The 22496-nt window shown below is 47.0% G+C and overlaps 1 protein-coding gene across 1 annotated transcript; it reads right to left on the reverse strand.

Annotated features, from left to right (window-relative positions):
• Nucleotides 1–364: 364 nt before the first annotated feature.
• On the reverse strand, nucleotides 365–22292 carry rps6kc1 (ribosomal protein S6 kinase B1). The gene is made up of 16 exons (XM_086060952.1): nucleotides 22090–22292; nucleotides 21314–21349; nucleotides 20842–20962; nucleotides 20476–20591; nucleotides 20308–20404; nucleotides 19764–19817; nucleotides 19328–19684; nucleotides 19120–19244; nucleotides 18956–19054; nucleotides 16205–16252; nucleotides 14698–14830; nucleotides 11964–13556; nucleotides 10840–10929; nucleotides 5368–5450; nucleotides 2665–2760; nucleotides 365–2535 (listed from the first exon to the last, which is right to left on the reverse strand). The coding sequence occupies exons 1-16, from the start codon at nucleotides 22189–22191 to the stop codon at nucleotides 2434–2436; spliced, it is 3252 nt and encodes a 1083-aa protein (XP_085917078.1). The 5' UTR covers nucleotides 22192–22292; the 3' UTR covers nucleotides 365–2433.
• Between the last annotated feature and the right edge of the window lie 204 nt (nucleotides 22293–22496).

A 22496-nucleotide genomic window follows, 5' to 3' on the forward strand; every position in this document is an offset into this window, starting at 1 on the left:
CATTGCCGTTTCCACGTTCTGTCGTTCGGCGCACGTCTTGCGAGTTCCTCGCGTTGATTTCGGACTTTGTTGTTTTTTGTCGGCACCAACTTGTTTTTGTTTGATTAATAAAACCCTTTATCCCCAAACACACGCACACACTTGGGTCCAAAACCACAGCCAATCGTGACAAAAGCATTTTGTAGTCATCACAAAAATATTCCACATCCTCACTGGGGCTCCATGTGGACATCATTTGATTTCTGCAAAAAAATAATTAAATGATGTAACTGGAAAAAGACGTCAAAATAAATTATTTTTAAAATCTTAATTTAATTTTATTTTGTATTAAATTATTTAATTTTTTTATTCAATAAAAAAAAAATTGTCATTGAATTTTAACAATGAATGTAATTTTCTATTGAATAATATTTACCATGCACTATTTTATCAATGATTTGTTTGAACTAAAGTCAGAAATGAGAATAATATTTCATATCTTCACTCGCATGCAAAATGAACAGCATGCCACGAACGTCGCTTCATTAGCATTTTTTATTTCATTTTTCATTTCATTTTCCTCCGTTTCAGACAATAACAAAAGCGACACGGTCGGTGTCGCCGAACCACAGGAAGTGAAGTGACATGTGCAAAAACACGACACGATCTTTGTAAAGGCTCCACTTTGATAGGTCTCATCAGACCGCGCGGGCCCACCTCACGCGGCGACCTGCGAGCGAGCCTCTGAAAGCTAAACGCGCGGCGACATCAAACGCGCACGGGAGGAGGAGGACGGGGTCTCGGCGGAGACGCGGCAGACGTCGGCGGCGGCGCGAGATTGACAGCCTTCTCCCGGCCACCTCTCACCCGGGGCGCGTGCGCTAACGACAGACGGGCCTTATGACGAGCGCTAATCGGCGCAGACGCTCGACCCCGCCGCCAATGAGGCGGACGCGAGGGAAGGCGAGGCGGCGCCCAGAACAACTTCCCTGACCTGTGCGTGCGTATGAATGTGTCATGGCGGCTGACGGGAGGTTCACGTTCAGGTCACGCCGGCTGTTGAGCGGACTTCATCTCATCGCTTCCTCCGCACTCTTTCAATGTTGCACTAACGACACCCAAGGGACACGTCGAGCACACGTCAAGCACACGCAATTGATGACTGCTGAAGACGCCGCAAAATGGATGCCAGTCACCGTTGGTGGCTTTTTGCTTGCTTTGTTGGCGGCCATCTTTTAGAACATGCATAGAAAACTGGATTATGAAAAAAATAAGAAAGATATTAACTCATTCAAAACCAAAAACCTGCAAAGAAGTTTTTTAATACTTTGTCCTTCACTCCCAAAAACGTATTTATACGTTGTTGTTTTATGCTAAAGCATACAGAAGGCTTTGACGCAGCCTCTGACCTGAAGAGGTGGCTTAAAGCAATGGTCGTTATTACAAAAAACGGCCAACAGGTGGTAGCAGAGTATAAGAGATCAGCCAGGGCCATGTTGCAAAAAAGCTCTTTTCACCCACTGTTTTAAACACATTTGTGGATAATGATGAAACTCAGCTTTTTTTCTTCTTTTTTTTGAGCTCTCCAGAAAAGAAAAAAAAGAAAAAACTTAGCTATTTTCTAATGCTAATTGCTGGAAAACGAAAACATAGAAATATACTTTTGCTCCTGATGAAAGAAGAGACTCGAATCTTTTCTTTTGGTAGGTTCCGTGTTTTGATAGCAATAGAATACAATATTCACAATAAAATCTGTCCAAATCCAGTCAAACAGCCGGGAGCGAAGGGGGTTGCTTCAGTCAAAATGGCTGCCAGTCAATGAGTTAAGAGCACATCTAAACTAGCATTTTTCTCATACTGTGAGTGGCCCAAAAAAAAAAAAAAATGTTCCAGTCGCCACGTCGGCCGACGCTCGGCACGACAGACGACGTCTCCGGTTGCCGCCACTTGCCGGTATTGCGGGAAGGAAGCAAGGCAGCACCTTGTCGCTCAGGTGTGTTTATTGTTTGCATGGCTGCAGTGAGGGTTGGTGCAAACAGGAGGAGAGAAAACATTTGCAATGGACGGCAGTTGTCAAAATGGCAGCACAAGAAAGTTAGTGAGAAATGTCGTCGGTGCCGATCACGTTGGTGTTTTCATGACAAGCGGAATTCAGTGCAGTTTGTTGTACAAAAGTCCAAAAATGTGCTGAGCATGCAGAATTTGGTCCCGTTCTGCTAATAATGCCCAACGACGGCTTCTCCACTTGCATAGTAAAAACACCTGATAATGCCGGCGGGCACATTTCAACAAGAAATGGAACCTGCGCCGCCGCCGCCGCCGCCGCCGCTTCACAAATGACAACAACAAGACTTCAACCGTCAACCATCCAATGTCTGAATGGATTGCTTTGAAGCCGCACCTCTTCCGTCTACCTGGAGTGACAGGCCGTTTCCCAGCATGCATCTGCGGCATCTACTTGCTCCAGTCCACTTTGGCAAAGAAGGGGTGCGATTTGATGTCGTCCACGCCGGCCAGGCCCGCGCCGAGTCGCTCGCTGGGGTTGAACTGCAGCAGCTGGCGCAAAACACAACATGGTCACGACAACCTCCATTTTTGGGACACCTCGAGCGTGCGAATCCCCTTCGACATATTGCATGAATTCCCGCCATGGGGGGGGGGGGGGGGATGATATTCGCCGGTCACCTGTTCCAGCAGCGATCGGGCTTCCTCCGACAGCGACTCGGGGACGCCGAGCGCCGTGTGGCGTCCCATTCCCGCTGGATGGCACTGCAGCAGCGACTGCGGCGAGAGATAAGCATCAGACAGGAAAGAAAAAAGTGGCGCCTGAAACAACAACGAGGCGCTCTTCTTGCAGCAAAAACACACTCTCTGTTTTGAAGAGAACCATTTTGAAAAAGTTGACTGCAACTGTTCGGCAGGAGGGATTTCAAGCAGCAAATGAGCGAAAACACGGCAACCAAAAGCAAGTCGGGCAGCGCAAGACCCGCAAGTGCTTTCCAAAAGCTTATTGTTGAAATAATTGACAATAATGGGCCGCAATCAGCGCCGCGCCCGCCACATCTTCCCGCCCACCCCACCAAAAAAAGCACACACAGAACGGCACAGATGAGTGTGCGTGGCAAGCTGTGCCCCCCTCCTCCCCCCCTCCCCCTCCCCCCTCCCCCCCCCAGCTGGATCTGTTGCCTCGCTCGCGCTCTCCCGATACGTGCTGCAGGACTTCTGGCCGGGTTCCTGGCTGCAGTCAAGACCGCCCCGGGCCAGATCTTATCCTGCAAGGATCAAGAGACAACATTTGCGCCGGTGTGTGCGCGCGTCTTTGCCAGAACGCCGCCCAGACGTAATCATCAAAGGCGACATCTGTGTGGCTGACTTGCTTTTTTTTCCCCAGGTAAGCGAGTGTGCGCGTTCAACACAATAACAGCCGCCACCGGTGTTTGGTGGTCGGTTCGCTGATGGCCGATAAGAAACGATGCCCGCCGGCAAACGCTTTCAACGGAATCGACAAGGACCAATCGAAGGCCTGGCTTACAACATGCGCCGACTTCAGCACAATCGCTTCCTTTCAACGCGTCGGAGTCCATTTGGGCCCAAACCAAATCAATCTTACCATGAAAAGTCCATCAAAGTCTTTCAGGGCCAAACGAGCACAAAACATTTTTTGACAGATTTGATCCTTTACATTTTCCAATTGTCCGTTTTTGAACGGAATGAATCAACAACTCATTAATTATCAAATGAATTGACAACGATTTTAATCATTCAGCAATTGGTCGGAACCGTCCTTAAAATTGTGAACATTTTCCAATTTCATCCACTCAACTGTGTTTTTTCTGATTTGTGTCAATCTTCATGAAAGCAGAAAAAGGATCTTTTTTCTTTCATCAAAATTTGCAAACAATTCTTTTGCAAAACGAGGAGTGAACCAATAAATGAAACGATGACGCGTGACATCGCTTCATTGTTTGTTTTGTTGGTTTTCAGAATCATTCAACAATAACAAATAAACAACAATCATTGCTTAATAAACTGAAATCGTGGGAAAAAACGTTTTTGTAATCAACTTTAATTCAAAATATAATTTGATCTGATTATTCAAATAGTTGATGAAATAATTGATTGTAAAAATAAGCTTGAAACGAAATGAAATCCTTTGAGTCGTCTTATTATGTGGTGACCAACTTCTGAGATCTTTTGATGAGGCCTCCAAACCTTCAAAAAATATAAATAAAAATCACAGCAAAAAGGACAATCGAGCGCTGAGAGGCGAGTCGCCTCAACGAGGTTAGGAACGATTAACGAGGTTAGGAACGACTCACAAATGTCTGCTGACTTACGGTTTTTCATTTCATTGCTTTATATTGATGGCCTGCAATTGTTTTTCATTCGAACGTTTGCTGGTGACGTAAACAACACACGCGACTAATTTGGCTTCGTCTCCGCCGCAGGAACAAAAATGATCATAAATTGTCGACCCGTAAAAAATGATGACCGACAGGTTTTTGTGTGATTTTTGGGAGTCGAATTCTAAATTGTATTTTGTCTTTGGATTGTATGAAGGATGCAAGCAACTGTTTCAGTCGTCTGTCGATTTTTTTCTTTCAATTAATTGAATCGAATCTTACATTCTTCTATTTCCAAATTCCTTTTTGACAAATGCACAAAGAGAAATTAATTGTGATTCGTTACTGCTTTGAGCACAATAATAATATTGTCTTTCATTTCCCAATTTCAATTCTTTGATTTTGGTTCAAAACAAAGACAAGCAGATGATTGCGCTGTTGAGAAGCTGAAATTCGGAGCAGATGAGCAATTTTAAACAATTCGTGGATGACCCAAAATAATGACGCGACAATCGACGAGTCGTGATTCATCTATTGATCGTTGCAGCTGTCGTTTGTTTTCTCACGTGAGCGCTTCAGATACTCGCAGACAAAAACTAAACAAAATGAAGCCGAGTTGCCCCCTCGTTGCGAGCGTTGAAGAGCCGGACCCTCGCTCGCGCCGCCTCGGCCCCCGCCGGGATCCCGCCCGCCCGCTCGCTCGTCACCTTCACCGGCGCCGTACGCTTTTGCGGGAGCCAGCAAAGCGGCCCGCGGAGGCCCGACCCGCTGGCCCGGCAGATGGAGCGCAAGCTGGGGGGGAAAGTCACACGGACACCCCTGGCGCTCACCTGGCGCTCACCTGGCGCTCACCTGGCGCTCACCTGCTACCCCAGCGAGAGGCGGCAGCCAAGACGCACCTCCGCTCGCAATCTGGCAAGACCAGAAAGAGGGAGGCGGCTGAATGCCAATCAAGCCGTCCCACAACACCAAGAAGGAGAAAAAAAAAAAAAACACACACACACACAAAGAAAGAAAAAGTTCTCTTGCCTCTTTGTGGACTCACCGTGCTCGTGAGCAGCTCAAAGAGGATGGCGCCCAAACTCCACCAATCGCACGCGGCCGTCTCCTCGCCGATGCCGCCCACCTCTGAAGACAAAAAAGGCACATCCTGAAAGTCCCAAAACAAGAAATGAAATGTGCCGAATGTGCGTCGGCCACTTGAGTTTGAAAACACTCCACATCGCGGCGGGCCGACATCTTGAATCGCTCGCTCGCTCGCTCATTCAGCCCGCTGGCGCGCACGCGCGCGCACACACACACGTCTCATAAAAGCGTGATTTGCATAATAAAAAGCAGTTAAATTGAGGAAAGCGTCTGTGCGGCAACTTCACACCATCTGCACGACCCGACCTTCCCGCAGCAAACGCACCAACGTGAAACGCGCACGTTCCCACGCAAATGCACGTTTCGTTGTCTTGCGAGCGCAATTTCAAGACTCACAAAATCATTCGCCAATCACGACGTCTTCGGCCGCCAATCACGCCGCCGGCGGCGGCTTCAACCTTTTCAATGATCCTTGCAAGCAAAACTGGACAAGGCGGACATTTTGTGGCAAAACTGCCCACAAACAAATACGGATTTTCAACCATTTTGAAAAATGCTTACACACATTAGGGCCGTCAGTCCATTACACTTTTTAATCCTAACTAATCGCTTGATTTAACTTCTATTTCTTCTAAATGCGCAATCTTGTTTTTCATACTCTTTTGAATGAATATAAAAGTGGACAAATAGGCTTGCTAAACCTTTCAGTTCATTGATTCAGTAAGCAAAGTTATTTGAAGTTAAAAAGTTATACTAAACAGTTAGGAGGAGTGTGAAAGATTGAGAGTTGTGTTGAGGTCATTTCCTGCCACTTGGTGGCATTAGAGTTCCATGTTGGTGACAGGAAGACGACATTTTGCTTTTCAAATTCAGAGCGATTCTATCAATTGTACTTGTATCATGTTTTTTTTTAAGGCAAAATCTAGTTCATAACTTTTAATGCTTTCTAAGTCATTTGTTCCCAAAAACTTATACATTAAAATTAGATATTTAAATATGGCCATGATCCCAAAGACGTATTTATGCGTTTTTTTATGTTTGTTTGTTTTTATGCTCGAGCACACCAAAAGCTTTGATGCGGTCTCTGACCTGAAGAGGTCACTTAAAGCAATGGTAGTTATTACCAAAAAAAAACGGCCAGGAGGTGGCAGCAGAGTATAAGAGATCAACCAGGGCCAGGTTGCAAAAAAAGCTCTTTTCCACATTGTTTTCAACAGATTTGTGAATAATGATGGAACTTATTCTAATGCTAATTGTTGCAAAACAGAAACAGAATGTACTTTTTTTCCTGATGAAAGAAGAGACTCGAACCTTTCTTTTGGTAGGTCCCAATAGAACACAATATTGTGTGGGCCTTGCAAAATCAGTCAAAATCCAGTAAGACAGCCGGGAGCGAAGGGGGTTGCTTGACTGAAAATGGCTGCCAGTCAATGAGGTCATGTTATTTAAGGCTTAAATTGGATCGGATAGTTTTTCCTTCAAATGACGAGAAATGAATGACAATTTTATATTCCTGTCATTTCTCATTTTGAGTTCCTGATTGCAAAATGGCCACAAGATGGCGGACAGTACCGGTACCGACAGCGAGCAGTACCTGCTATCAAAGTGATTCTCCTCTATTTTGTGTTTCGGTTGCTTCCTGCTTGAACTTGCCAGCAAAAATACTGAATAGGAGCAAATGTCAATTTTTCAAATGCTTGTCAATGATGACAAACTGGCGCCTTTGCCGAGTTTGACGGCAAGCGACAACAAACCTTGCGTTTGCTTAAGAGCGGCAAAGTCAAAAAGTCTGCAACGCTACCAGCTCCGCTTGGCACCAGATGGCTTCTCATGGCGCTCGACTCCCACCCGGGGATGGGGGGGGCGGGGGGGCAGTGTTGAGGTTGGGGGTGGTCACCCAGGGGGGGGATGACCCCGTGTGTGCCCCGAGATCAGGCTCCTCAGCTGGGGGAACATGAGAGACAAAGACCCCTCGTCTCCTGGAGGCCGCGTGTGGCTCTCTTGCAGCCAAGGTTACAACAGGGCTAGCATAAACACACGCGCGCACACGCACACACGCACGCGCGCGCACACGCACACTTGGAGCTAACTGAGCAACCGGTCTTCGGGGCTCCCCAGGACGAATGTTTTGACAGGCAAGGAGAGAAGACGGTCATTGAACGGACTAGTGATACCTGCGTAGCTCCTCGCTGGAGGGCCGCTAGCAAACGCGCACGCGCGCGCGCACGCACGCACGCACATGTGCGTCTCAGAGCAAGGTCGATGTCATCACAATGGATTAATGTCTGAGGAGCCGCGGGGCGAGTCCAGTGAAGCTGGCTCCACTTACCGCTCTGTCAGAGCGAGGCACGGCGAAGCGGGGAACGAGGACGGCCATCAAAGGCGGCCACGGGCCACAGGTCACAGGTCGCCCGCCGCCGACCGTCGGGCCTTCAACTCGCATGTGTGCAAAAGACTTGAGATGGAAAAATCAAAGGAGGGATGCAACAAAAGCGCGCGTACGTTCACCTCCTCCTCCTCCTCCTTCTCCTCCTTTACGGCAAACGCTCGACTGTTTGCTTTAAACGTTCTGCTTTGTACGTCGTCCCGTGTGGGCCGGAAGCAAACTCGAGCTCTCCGCGACAAACCAACAGCTCCATCCAAAGTGGAATGAAGTACAAGGAGGGATCCGGCCAGGCGGGCCATTTTGCAAAAGGTTTCCTTGTGAGACTTTTTTTTTTTAATTACACAAAAACTTGAACTCGGTCAGCTTCAAAGGGTTTCTGTTTTCTTTTATTTTTGTATTGTTCTTAACGATAGGATCAAGTATCGGCTAGGACGATTATCAGTATCGGCCTTTTTTATTATTATTATTATTTTTTTTTTTTTTTTTTAATCTGACGGTTAATTCTAGATTTCAAACTGTGTTAACCTTATTTACAGTCTCGACTTTCAACTTTAGAAGAGATGCTGCTGACCTGGAGAACTGTTTTATTATTATTATTATTATTATTATTATTCTCCTGAAATTAAAGATAGTGAAGTTGAACATTTCAGGTATTTTGGAAGTCAGGCCTGTTCACGTTTTCATTGAACTTTTGAAGACAAACTGATGACATTTTGTTGAAATTTGAAAACAAAGATGTCTCTGATTTAAATAAAGAAATGCAAATGTGAAAAGTTGTTCAATAAACAGATGCTTTAAAGCAGTTCAACAAGCGTTGCAATTTGTATTTTTTTTTACTGAAAATGAAGATCGGCTCCAAATATCAGTTATCAACCTCGTTGACTACTAATAATTGGTATTAATTATTTATTTATTTTAAATCGAACACACACAAATAAATGGAAAAAAAATTGTTCTTGCCTCCACCTCATATAATTAGAATGGAATAAAAAAAAAACGGTGTCATATTTTTGCTTCTGTTTAATTTCGTTGTGCTTGACTAATTGTTTTACATTTTGCCATCTGATGATGTCGAAAGGGTGAGAAAGTAAATAAATAAACAGATGAAGAGACCGCCACTGGATTTTTCCAAGTCCACTCCCTGTTTTGCTGTGAATGTGCGTGCGCGCTTTCAAAAACATGTTTCTCTCCTCCTTTCGCACACATGCATATATGTGCGCGCACGCACACACACACACACACACACACACACACACACACACACACACACACACACACACACACACACACACACACACACACACACACACACACACACACACACATGCAAACAGAGAGCGAGAGCGAGCAGACCCCCTGCTAGCTCTCTGGCAAACACTCATAAATCTGTCATCAGGAATGAAGCCATCGAGCTGACCCCGTCTGGATCAACAGCAACACATAACAAGGGCGAGCGAGAAAACGCACACACACGCAAGCACCGCACGCGCGCGCGCGCACACACACCAGTTGGTGTTTGCAAATGCAAGCGTATACATCAAATGCTTGCATGTGTTGAACGCACACTTACATGTTCGACAAAAGTCGGGGGAAATGGCAGCAAAAAGGCAGAAGAGGCCACGTGAGGATGCAAAGAAGGCATCACACGCCACCTACAGGCCGACTTGATTATTACAACCGGATGGCCAACTGACCAAACAATTTGGGATGAATGTCTTCAAGCTCACAATATGATTTGGGGGATGATCCTCTACATGCTTTTAAAATGAAATATATTTGGCTGTAAGGAGATATTATAAACAAAGTAAGTAAGCCGCAACAGCCCCTTGTGTGTTTTTTATTTATTGTATTAAGGCACAGGATTATTCCGATGATCGTCTTTGGGTTATTTCATCAATTCGATGCCTCAGCCTTGCTTATTTATTGCGTTGATCTTTTTACAAACTATGGATCATTTTCAGTTGCTGAAGATTTATTGACATGAATTGATTGGTCCAAATAAAGACAAGCATAAAAGTCAATAATATATCAAGTCGAGTTTGTATATATGTGCATGTGTATAGTGGCACAAATGATATAAAAATGATTTTAAATTATTTCAAATACTTTCCACACATTTTAACTGAAGTATTTCAAATGTTAAACATCTATCTCATATCAATAACAAACTAATAGAAGAAACACACTGAAAAATATTTTTACCCGACTATGAGGGAAGAATTTTTTTTTTTCAATGGACTACGTCTTTCATTTCCATGTGCTGCAAAACGTGCCAGCGTGCAGTGCGTTGAAAATGACGAAAAAGACGAAAAATGACATGTCACGTCACCTTCCTGCAAGAAGAAAGCGCATAAAGAATGCCAGGGCGCCGCTCACACTCCAACTGGCCTCAATCTTGCACAGCAGCACCCTCTAGCGGGTCACAAGGCAATTACAACTACATTTGCTCCCTCCAAACGTTCTTGATTTTCAACATCTTATTGCATTTTTTTCTAACTTGACAAGCCCAAAAATGCTCATGTGTGTGCTTATTGCACTTATAGTGTGTGGAGCACATTATTTGAATAATTCAATTACAAAATAATAATCTGCCTCGAAGCATTGAAAGTTTTTTTTTTATTTTGTTTTTTCATTTTGCTTCTCAGCATCACTCTGAAGAAATGTGCGCGATGGTGGCAAGGCGGCAGGCAAATCTATAAAAGACGAACACCAACAGGTTAGCAAGTTATCAGCCAGCCCACTCGCACCTTCTCAAGCCATACACACTCAAAAGTCACAGATAATGCGATACAACATGAAGATGATAAACCCAAGTGGATAAAAATCCTCCCTGCACCCGCACGTGTACTTCTTATTGCGTTTATGCCGTAACTGACGTGACAATCAAGAGAATGCAGATTCTCAAATGATCCGAAAAATGCTCCGAATTTGGCCCGATTGCCAGCATTCAAGTTTCCTTGGAGACGTCGCGTGATGACGGCAAAGTGGCCAACGCAACGCAAGTCCAATTCAGCACATCTGTAACAACAGCCAGGAAAGTCTTACCTGGCGCACAGTACATGTTGGCGCTGGCCTCTTTGTCACATGACTCCTCCACATCAGTCCAGCTGCAGAAGTAAGTGAGCTGAACATGACCTGAAAGCAAAACATGTTTTGTTTTTTCGCACCCTGGCACAGTCGGGTGTCACTCTGACTTGGCACTTTTCAAATGTTTGCTTTCCTTGCCGGCAGTGGTTCCTTTTGCGCGCGCCCGCGATGGCGTCCGCGAGCCGTCGCGAGCGCACCGCCTGGCCGATTACTCCTGTTTAGCGGCTACCCGTTAGCGCCGTCATTAGAACTAATGGTGTCATTAGGTAGCCGCGGCCATTAGCCGAGGCTAGCCAGAATGATGCGCCGCGCTACTCGCTTGATGGGCCCTCTCCAACAATAATTACCACGGGGGAGACTAAAACAGCCACTCAGCTAATTAGACGCTTGTTGATAACGAGGTGGAGAGAAATGATTGTGGGAGGACAAGAGAAGGAAATGGGGAGGAATTTGTGACCCCGTAAAAACGCGGCCTTTCGTCTTTATTTTGCTGGCGAGATCAGCGCCGATGAGGGGGCGGGGCATGGCAAGGGACTCGCCTCGCAAGCAGCCATCTTTCTCAGTGTCAAAAGGACGCAATTTATTCTTGTTACAATTTGATAGCAACGACGAGCGATGTCTTTATTGACTTGTGTGATCAACTTCATTCGTGACTCACAGCATTGCTTGCTTGCCGATGAAAGATCCCACATTTTAGCCTTTCGGTCTGCTCGCTTAATGCCGACTCTAAATAGCAGTTACTCACGGTCACATAATGCTTATCCTCTGCGTAGAATGACTATTAGCCATATAGGAGTTGAGGGTAAAAGCAAGCAACTCACTCAGTGCCAAAAACGTTTTAAAACGTCTTTTCAGAGTCATTGAGTCCCAGGCAGGGCCGTCACTATCGAATCTTTCGAGAAGCAATTATTCCATCAAATAACCGCAGCCCCATCACTTCTTTTTATGTCTTATACTATTTCTTACAGTATTATAATATCGTGCTTAGAGTATTTCTTTCACTGTAGCAAAATATGTTTCAGCGTTTGTGCCTTTGAGGTTCCCCGCGAGTGAGCGAGGAAGCGCAACGTCTGCCGTCTCACCTTGTCGATCCAGGAGGATGTTGTTGGGATTGAGGTCCCGGCAGATGATGCCCTCCCGGTGCAGACAATCCAGCGCCGCCACCATCTCTACGGCCCAACATCGGACAAAGGCCTCCGGAATGCGCACCTGGGACGCGGCCAGCGACAACTGGTCCAGTTCGGCAAACAGCCGCGATACGCCTTTGTCCCGGTCGACCGCGACTGCTGACGACTCGCCGTCCAAGTCCGCCGACTTCTCACAGGCCCGAGGTTGAACGTTGTCCATCACGTGCGAGCGCGCTGCTTGGTCAGGACCGGAGCTCGCCGCCGGCAGGCCCGCGTCCAGCCAGGGGTCGTTGTTTTGGCATGAGGGTTCAACTGGCACGTTGTCCTTTTGTCCAAAAGTCAAGCTGTAGTCGTCCCAGAGGGAGGTCAAGACGGATGAAGGTGCAAGAGCGGACAAAGATGAAGGCTCTTCCTCTTCGGCGAGCTGTAAAACATCCGGCTTGATGGATCTTTGAGGGGAGGTCGCGACCTCGAGGCCCGGTCCCAGCGCGCACGCTTCCAGTTGCTCTTGCTGCGAGTCCGCGGCCCCGCCCGTGGCGGGCAGGTTGACCAGCAGGTCCGGCCGATGACCCTCGTCCTCCACTGCCGCCTCTTGAAAAGAAATGACCACCACTGACTCATCGGACTCTTCTGATCTCTGATCTAACCCCCGCAAGTGCGCGTCGTGCCCTTTGACCTCCGGAGCAAGCTCCGGAAGGTCCTGCACAGCCTCGGATGCGGAAAAGACGGGGGGCTGTTTATGGGAGGGGGGCTGCTGCTGTTGCTGCTGTTGCTGCTGCTGCTGTTGTTGTTGCTGCTGCTGCTGTTGCTGCTGCTGCTGTTGTTGTTGTTGTTGCTGTTGCTGTTGCTGCTCCCCCCAGTCGAGGCAGGTCACCTCGCTGGCGCTGTCTTTGCTGTCGATGCGGAAGAACTCCATGGGCGTGTGCTTGGACTGATCCAGTGATGGCGGCAGGTGTACGGCGTCGCCGGGGTCCCGCCCCTCGCCGGGGTCCCGCCCCTCGCCATCCCGCCTCGCGTCAGGCAAGTGGGCGAAAAAGCGCAGCTCCCGACAGCCGACGGGCGACGACGGGCTGTCGTCGCTGAGCAGCGAGCGGCTCTGCGAGGAGGCGGCGGTCGTCGTCCCGGTCGGCCCGTCAAAGGACACTTCCTGTTCGCTCCTCGCTTGCTCGCCCTCCTCAAGAGCGTCCGGCTCCACTTTCTCCTGCTCGTACTCGTTGCAAAGCGTTAAATAACTGTTGGTGCATTCCTCCTCGGAGGTGGCGCCAGAGTCGGGGAGGGCCGCCGCTTTCTTGCCAAGCCGGGCAAAGGGGCCGCTTTTACAAGGAGAGGCGGTCCGGTCCTTGACGTCCTTGTTTGCATGCGCCGCAGGACCCCAACCGGCAGCAGGCCCGGAGCTGGACCCGGCTGAATCCACATCCAAGTGCGGCGCGGCACACTGCGGCGAGCGGACGGCCACCGTGTGGCTCTTCTGGATGAAAGGAATGTCGAAGCTCTCATCCGGATTGGACGTGCGCAGGTACTTGCCAACGTGGGACCACAACTTGCCGCCTGAACGCAAAAAGGGAGAAAAGGCGGCTTCATTTGTGAACTGCAAGTCGATTACACGCGTCAATATTGACGTAGAAGATGGATTTTGTCTATGTTGAGGACTGCTACGCAACACCATTTTGAGCATTCTTGTCATAACTTGTTTCTCAGCCTGAAATCAAAAGTGCACACACCCCTTTTTCAAATGGAAAGATTTTGTCATATAAAACAAAATAAATCAAATCAAGCTAAATGATTTCAAAGCTTTAATAAATAACTTCAAGCTGCTTATTGCCACTCCCACTTTAAATTCACCGTAAAACAAAACATAAAACAGTGCTCAGTCATATAATTTGTATCTTTTGCAAAGTTACATTTTTTAAATTTCAATGCAATTAAATTTAAAAAGTGAAATTAGTGCCGACAGAAGCTGCGACATCTCAATGAGCAAAGCTCACCGCTCCCTGTGGGGGGGTCAAAAGCGGAGAAAGAACTGAGATGGGCGTGACAATCAGTTGGACTCTGTCTTATACTGCCCCCACATGGCCAGAATAAGCGGCACAACCTGACAAAATAGCTGTTGAATTATTTTGAATGATGTCATTAGTGAGATTTTCCTCATTAAAATGCAAATGACAACAGTTTGGGTTGTGTTTTGGGGGGGGGGGGGGCTGGAAGGGCCAAATTTCCATTTATTTCAGTGGATTTGAGCTTTTAGAACCGTATTTGCAATCAAGCATGGTTCACTTTTTGCGGCTTGTTGTTTCTTCGATATTGTGTGTGTCATTTTGCATGGATTTTTTTTTTTAATGAAAGGTGTCTAAAGAAGAGAGAAATGTGATAACTGATTGGTGGGTCGGTTCAAGACCGGAGTGGCCCCAGGTCAGATTTTGTCCACCATTGACCCACCTGCCCTACCCGACCTCCCAAAAACCCAAAACAAAAGTAAAGTGAGGCTTGAGTTGATTGCCAGTGTTGAGACTCGCACCCGGAGCGCGCGCGAGAGAGATGTAAGAAGGCCCAGGTGTTGGCGTAGCTAATGAAGCGTGGCGCCACCTGCTATCAGAATAATGACCTGTGACACTCGGCCATCTCTGTCAAACATCTGCCCGGGAGGGACAAGGACACGCCCCCCAAAAAAAGAAAAAGAGAAGCAGCTTACCCTCGGCGTGCTGCAGCAAGAGGAAGACGGTGTCCTCGGACTCGATGAGCTTCTTGAGCTTCACCATGTGCGGCACCGAGCGCGGCGTGATGCTCTTCTTCACTCGGCTGCAGTCGCTGCTCCTCCGCAAACCCTGACGAGGAGCAAAAGCCGGTCAGACGCATTTCTGGAGACGCTTCCAATCTTGCTCACGTTGTTGACGCTCCCTCGAGCTTCCATCCAATCCGTCTCATGTTGCGCCACAGTCAACATTTACAACGCACAAATCGGCCGACCGGAACTTATCCTCTGTTATTTGATGCTGCGTATTTGAACAAAAGACATAAGTTAGCTCGCTTTATGCTAACGCGTAATGACAGCAAAGGGCTGCAAAATAGCATCTATATGGCAAAGTTATTATTGTTGATATTTGAACACAAACGATGCAGTAACACATGTAACAGACAATACCGACACGCAAAGGCATCTATTCTTTATCCTCTGTGAAAAACACTGCACTTGCAGTTGTGAAACTCTGATTTGGTTATTGTCGGCCGACAAACATCATGGCCACTTTTGGGTTGAAACAAATGGGAGGCGGAGTGCACCGTATTGCCGCGACTGCTCCAATGCCGACTGCTTGGATGTGCATGTTGTTATTGTTACATATATATTTTTTGTTTCAGAAAAAAGCAGGTTCCAAGTGTTCAAATTGGGACCTGAGCTGTGTCGGTGGCACCGAGCTTTAGCTTGAGCACACTGGTAACGCTCTGTGCTGCCAAACCGGAGGGTGTGAGTTCCATCCTGACTTGCCCCATTCCAAATCGCATTAATTAATTAATTAAAAGGGTCAATCGCGTGATCAAAAGACTTGAAAAGAGAGTTATATTTATTGGGTTGTTTTTTTTTCTCTACCCATGCATTCAAATAGTTGTAATGTGCAGCATCTTTGAGTAAACTTAAAGTATCGTGAGGCCGAGCCGAGTGTCCGCTTTTTTGGAAATGAAAAAATGCTCATCCTCGTTCATGACTGCATAACTATGATAATGCCCCCTGGTGGTCAAATTGCACACAGCAGAAGCAGCTTTCATCATTCTTTACATTTGATTTCATGATGTTAGTTAATATCGCGACGAGGCAAAGTCAAGTCGAGCATTCTCGCCTAATGCCGGTTATGCCCCGACTCAAAGTCACCGGATTCATCAAGCCGCGCACGAGCGTGTGACTTTCAAAGAGACACACAAATCTCACACATCACGTTCACATTGGCAGCAAGTGTCTGCAGAAATGTCGCTATATGAGCGTGCGCGTGCGCGTGCGTGGGAAGTCATCTGTGCCGCGCTGCGCGTTGACATCTGGCACGCGTCTCACACCTGAGAGCAGAGGAGCTGACAGGGACGGGCCCATTAGAATCAATTACAGCGGTCACACATTGGGGCGTCTGGCACACTTCACACTCACAGTCAGGACGACCACCACCGGGACACGCACACACGCACGCACGCACGCACGCACACGGCGTACTTACTTTGACGACCAACATCTCTCGTGTTCTCTTGTCCATGACCAAAAGAACCTGCGATGGAAGAAGAGTGTGATTAATGTGCAGCTTATGAACTTGTTGAGCGCTCGCGTTGTTGTCGGATGTCGGGCTGGCATTCGTCACCACGCGATTGTGTCAAAAGAACCCTCGGCCTCCAAACGGAAAATGAAGATGAAGCCGTCAGGCAATGTCACGGCCACCAAACGCTCGTTGGAGCGCATTAGGGATCAAATTATTAGCTGATTGGCCGAGCAGATGGCCGCCAACAAATGCGCTTCCACTCAATTATTCACCAAAGACAATTTCAATCTTCCACATTGCGATGCTTGCATCCGTTTTCACTTCATAAAAATTCTACATTACAAAAAATGAAGTGACGACGCACAATTAGCATACGTCTTTTTTTAGGATGTTAAATTCTAGTTGACACAACTAAGAATATAACTATTTGTTGGTTTTGCACATGTCATATTTTTGCGCTGGTATTTATTGATATGCGTTTTGTCTACTGACGGCTGTGAGCGCATTTCAATGCTGTCATGTAATTTCACATCAAATACGTTTGCTAATCATATGCACATTTTGGACAATTTATTAGGTCAAATGTGCTCCTACTACGCATCAAATATGATCAACTATTACAACCTCTTCCACTTTAAAAGTACACATTTGGAGTTTTTAATTCTCATCAGTTACATTCCCCAAAATGGCCACAATAAGTGACTTTATTTTTCATATTTTTTTAAAATAAATGTTTTAAGGCTGTAAAACCTCTCACTGCAAACTTGATGCACTTTTCTCATCGAGGCATTTACATGTTCTCGCATTTAAAACACTCTCAATGTTCAAACCTTCCTAAATTGAAACAAATGAGGTCGACTACTGTTAACAAAAAAAAATCAGCAAAGCCGTGAAAAGTGAACGTCGTGATCGCGAGGGAACACTTTACGAGGAGGACGTACGAGGCTGGTTTCTTTTGTGATTGAATTATTTTATCGCACGTGTCAACTGTTTCAATTACGGAGCAGCTGTCGCCGACGCCATCCGTAAATCTCCAGCTTCCTTTGGCGTGCGCCGCCAGTATTCCAATTTGGAAAGTCGGCTGCAGGCTGCGCCGGGACGCCATTTCTCCCTGACATCTTCGTTTTCACCTCTTTTGCGTCCTAACATCATCATCGCTCTCGTGCGAGATCATCAGCGCCTCAGGGGAGATTTTCAGCATATGTGTGCGACCCGCTGACTGAGTTTCTACGTGCGTGCGTGCGTGTGCGCGCGTGCGTGCGTGTTCTCTCCATGTGACCCTGGCTGGGACCAAACAGGTGCAGGCTAAATGGATATGAATGGAGATGTGAGTAAACAGAGCGGTGGTGCTGGCCAGGGCGCTAATATAATTAAGACACAAACATCAGGGAGGATGGGAGGGGGGGGGGGGTGTAGGGAGTGGCGGGGGGGCAGATAGTAGGGTGAGGAGCTCTCTCCATCTGTCTCCTCTGTCCCCATTAAAAGTGAAAGGCGGAAGGATGAGACGAGGACGGGAAGCCGGCTCGAACTGCGACGTGACGACGCGTCAACTTGCGCACGTCTTGAGCGCGCCGCGATTGTGTCAACATTCTCCTTTGGGTTTTCGGCACACGCGCGTGTGTCGGATGAGCATCATTGATTCAGTGTTGTGAGGCGCTTGCCAAGTCATTTCATGGCTGAGTGGTGAGTTTGCTTCGCCGGCAGCTGGCTGACAGAAGCAGCAACCCAAACTGACCTTGGTGCTCGTCATAACTGATGCTAAACGTGTACGCACACACACGCACACGCGCGCACTCTCTCTACTATATGATCAAGTCAATCTCGTATGTTTTATGGCCGTTGAGAGATGGCTGAAGGAGGAGAGGAGACACGGGGACGAGCTGTCCGTATCGGGACATGATTCAACTCATGTCGCACTTGAACAAATGTTAGTGTTTCACCTCGACCCCGGACAATTCACAATTCACAAACTTGCATTTTTTCTCGATGACAATTTGCTATTCACGCTTTCGGTAACGTCCGAAGATGCTCGTCCTAATGTCCTACTCCTAATAAATAAAGGCTCACTTTCCATTTTTCAATTTCTAATTCTTAAAAGAGAAAATGGAGACGGGTTGTCCCGCTCAATGGAGACAGCGACACTGTCTCCTCGAGGACGAGTAGCCTTTTAACACTTGAGGGTTTAGAACTGAAATGTGTGGAAATATCTTGACACTAAAAATAAAGGCGCATGCCCGCCAATCCAAAAATGTACATTCAACAATTCACAAGCAGAAATGAACATTTATAAATGCAAGTCATGATGAATGCATACTCGTGCTCTCAAGCAATTACAACATATTTTTTTACGTATTAATCACACAATTTTCCATAATTCAATGTGATGAATCACATTGTTCTACTTCTGCTTTGCTCCGACATGTTACACCAAAGACAAACAACTATAGCATATCAGTGTCATAATGCTATAAGAACGTGGCTCTCCCTATATTCTAAGATGCCGTGTTAGCAGAGAGGTAGCTAGCCAACAGCGGATGAGTTGCCCAAAAATAAATAACAAAGTGAAATGTGAGCAATACATGGGAAGGTTGTATTTAGGATCCTGTAATCAAGGCCATTTTCAACATTTGTGTCACAAACCCTGCAAACATGGTAACATCGTTCTGAATAATAAGAGCGAAAAGGTTTTTTTTGTTTTTAAGATCTTTTGCTGACCTTATCGATGACGCCCAGAACCCTGTAAGCAGCAAGCTCGTCGGAAAGACTGTGCTGGCTCCCTCGTCTGGTGGACGCGCAGCACTGCGCCCCCATCACCTGCAACCCAAAGAGTCATTCAGGGCCATCCGGCGAATCGAAAACAATATTTGGCCGCGTCTCACCGCGGTTTGTGAAGCGCCTTGGCCCATGTTGCTGCGAAGATGCTGACTGGATATTTGCTCTGCTCGCATCAGGTACTCAGCGGTCTTCTTCTTCACTGCCTCGCGCCGTGTGGGACTGGGCTCACCTGTCGTGGCGTCAATTCACTTAAAACAGGATTTTGTCGAAGTGTCGGACAGAAATGATGACTTTGCCCGTCGCAAGTCTGACCTTGAACCCCTTGCAGCAGCAGGTCCACTCCGCTGCGGTAGAAGGAGAACGCCGCCTGGTAATCTTGCTCCTTCTCCTTCTGCGCGGCCACACGGATCAGCTCGCCGGCTTTGTCCAGGTAGTCGGCCTTCAGCTTCTCCTTCTTGGAGAAGAGCGACGCGCGGCCAGGCCGGCTGACCTCCGGTGCGGGGGCGGCGGGCGACGGGGTGCGCAGGGAGGGCAAGCGAGGACTGCCGCTGCTGCTGCTAAAGCTGGCTCTGGCGCCCCCGTGCGGCTGCTTCGGGGAGGTGCGGCCCGAGGCCATGCCATCGTCCAGCTCGACCAGAGAGTTCAAGTCGCTGCTGTCGCTGGACGGGCCTGGAAGACGTACGGATGGAAGAAGCAGACCGATGCTGGAATATTCATCGAATCAACGGCGAGAATCGCTCATACCGACCTCCATACTCGGATGTGATTGTCAAGTCTTCAGCACAGCTCAAATCTCTTGGAACTGAAGAGAGAAATCCAAATGTCAGGGTCAGGATAGAACAATCAACTTGAATGTCTTTTCCTTTCAATTTGTGAGTGTGTTTGTGCGTTACAGGTGAGCCGGAGCTGGAATTAGAGTGCCTTAATTGTCCAGTTCCACTCTTGACTTTTACTTTAAACAATAAGAGTGAGTACGGCCAAAGGAGAGCATCGACATTCATCAATATCAGCTTTCTATTAATCCACCAGGTATAGACTTCCTCAAATAAAAGTACTGCTTTGGCACCATCTTGAGGCCAAGGAAATATGTTGAAGGAGGGGAGGAGCTTCATTGAGACAGACAGTCCGTTTCTAGCAGTCACATGACAACATTACGCCCACTTTACTCTTTGCTTAAGTCTGTGATTTATACTTGAGTTCAACATTCAAAACAGTTTGTACTTCTTTTTTCGAATGCAGCTTGACTCACAGCATTCATTCAATCGAGAGCAACTGCAAATATGACCACCTACCATCCGAGCCGCAGTCTGACAAGGCGTCGTCAGCCAGGAACTCGGCGAAGGGCTCGGACGGTCCGATGAGCTCCGAGCCGTCGTGGACCTCGCCTCCCTGGACGCGACACGGGACAAACTTTGCGATTGTGGTTCTTCTGTGTGTATTTATTTGTGCAAACGTCTTACCTTGAAGAAGTCCTGGATGTGCCGACTGCTGTACAGAGCGGGAATGTTGGCAGAGAACTGCAGCAGATCCTCCAAGCACTGCCGCCTCTCCTCAATCACCGAGTCATCGAAGCGACCTGAATGTACGTGGAAGAGTAAATTAACAGGAATCAATTGAGACAGGGTTAGCATAGCATGCTGCATATCATTGACAGTATTGCTGAAAGTCTATGAACCGAAAAAAAAGGGGGGGGGGGGGGGGACATTCCCATAATAAAGTCAGGAATGAAGGGAAATAAAGCCGCATACAAAAGGAGCCAAATACTTTGAATTAATGTTCATTGCAAATAATATCACTTGTACTAAGACGCAAACGAGAATACTTACCAAACACTTTGGCCTTGGCAAAGGGAGGAAACAGCTCCGATTGGCTGCAAACTTTCTTGTGCAGCTGACAGAGGTTGTGGTGAAGTTTCCGAAAGTCGCTGTACCTTTTCCACACTGTTATCTGGAGAACGAGTGGCAGAAGGCACAGTGGGGGGTTGTGAAAGAAATCGTACAAGACCTTTACTCAAGCTCCACGGGTCCATTTGCTACTTTTCATGATTGCTTGTGTGCTCGCTCCCCTGGTGAACTCTTTGCCTCTTTCTTTCTCAAGACTACAGGCTGTAATTGACATCATGCTGAATGCATTAGCACTGGTTCAGGCCTGGGAGGAGTGCATTCCTAAGTGGACGTCTTTACTGAAAAGTCTCAACTCTTCTCAAGAAATGTGTCTCTGGGAATGGTGCGACCAAATAAGTAATGAGTCATTCCCACACAAATGATGTCGCCAATTAAAAATACCCACATGTCTTACCTCTTGGACATCCTCGGGGTTCTTTCGAGAAATGATCTGTGTAAAAGCAGAAGAGTGGGAATTGAGTCAGGATTTTAATGCAATTCCAAATGTGAGCATGGAGGGGGACAATGGGTGCCTTATAGTGAATGACCAGGAGCGAGCCAGAGATATCGCCAGTACATTTTAAGATGGTGAAGATCAACTAATGATTAACTTTCTGATCAACTCAATCCGTCTGTCTAAACAATCATAGTCTCACATTTTGGTTGCACAAATGACGTTCGTGTAAATTATTTCCCCGCTACGCAAATTTCGCATTTCTACTTACGTAAATGACGTTTCTCTGCATTCCACGCACACAGCCTACGCTAGATTCGTATTTTTGAGGAATGGCGTTTCCTCGGTATTCCTGAAACACCGCTACCCATAGTTCGTATTTCGGAATATTAAAAATTAAAACTGGAACTGGTCATATATCAAATATATCCCAACCACATTGTACAATCCAACATCATTTATCTACTTTAAGCGTAGTGTTTTCGTGTTTCTTCGTGAATCGCTTCACTACGCAGTTTACGCTCGGCAATGGGTCAGGTTCATTTACGGTTGTTATGGTAAATGCCTATTCGCAATTACATAACCCGCGAAAATAAAACCAGAGACACCCCAAAAAAAAGACCAAGTGATATGTTGTCGTTGACATTGTTAGTCCCTTTGCATCCTATTAGCTCGACTAGCTTAGCGTAGCATTAGCATTGTTAGCCATCGCTGTCAATTGTGCGCGCGCCACTCACCCGCGCGGTCACTTTGTACACAGTGTAGCCTTTCCGGTGCTTCGTGGGCTCCGTAACGGTATAAAAACGAGCGAAATCCCCGCTGTCCCGCTGCGATATCATCCTGAAAACAACATTGCCGAAAGCTAGCCGCCGGCTAAGCCGAACAAATCCATTCACTTTGACAGCGGCGGCGACGAAACTCCAGCGGGAGTGACTGCTCTTTCGCTCAGCAAAATCTTTGACACAGCGTGACGTCAGGGGCTGGCGTGTAGTACCTCTCGAACCATGCTGAACATAGCCGAGTTTCAATAAAAAAACAATAATTACTTTTTTAAATAAAAAATAAAAAAAAACTCACTGCTGAACATTATTTTTGCTTCCATGCGACTCAAACATTTTCACACAGTCCAGACGTTTTTTTTCCT

Source organism: Leptonotus elevatus, chromosome 18 (assembly GCF_054856555.1).
Source record: "Leptonotus elevatus isolate MCC_2025b chromosome 18, RoL_Lele_1.0, whole genome shotgun sequence".
NCBI classification, from domain to species: Eukaryota; Metazoa; Chordata; class Actinopteri; order Syngnathiformes; family Syngnathidae; genus Leptonotus; species Leptonotus elevatus.

Bases quoted from the DNA above. Each gene is read 5' to 3' on its own strand.
- rps6kc1 (XM_086060952.1), bottom strand. From the start codon at position 22,191: ATGATATCGCAGCGGGACAGCGGGGATTTCGCTCGTTTTTATACCGTT. The intron at 21,350-22,089 runs GTGAGTGGCGCG...GCTTTTACACAG, and splicing joins TGTACAAAGTGACCGCGCGG to ATCATTTCTCGAAAGAACCC. The intron at 20,405-20,475 runs GTAAGACGTTTG...TGTCGCGTCCAG, and splicing joins ACATCCAGGACTTCTTCAAG to GGAGGCGAGGTCCACGACGG.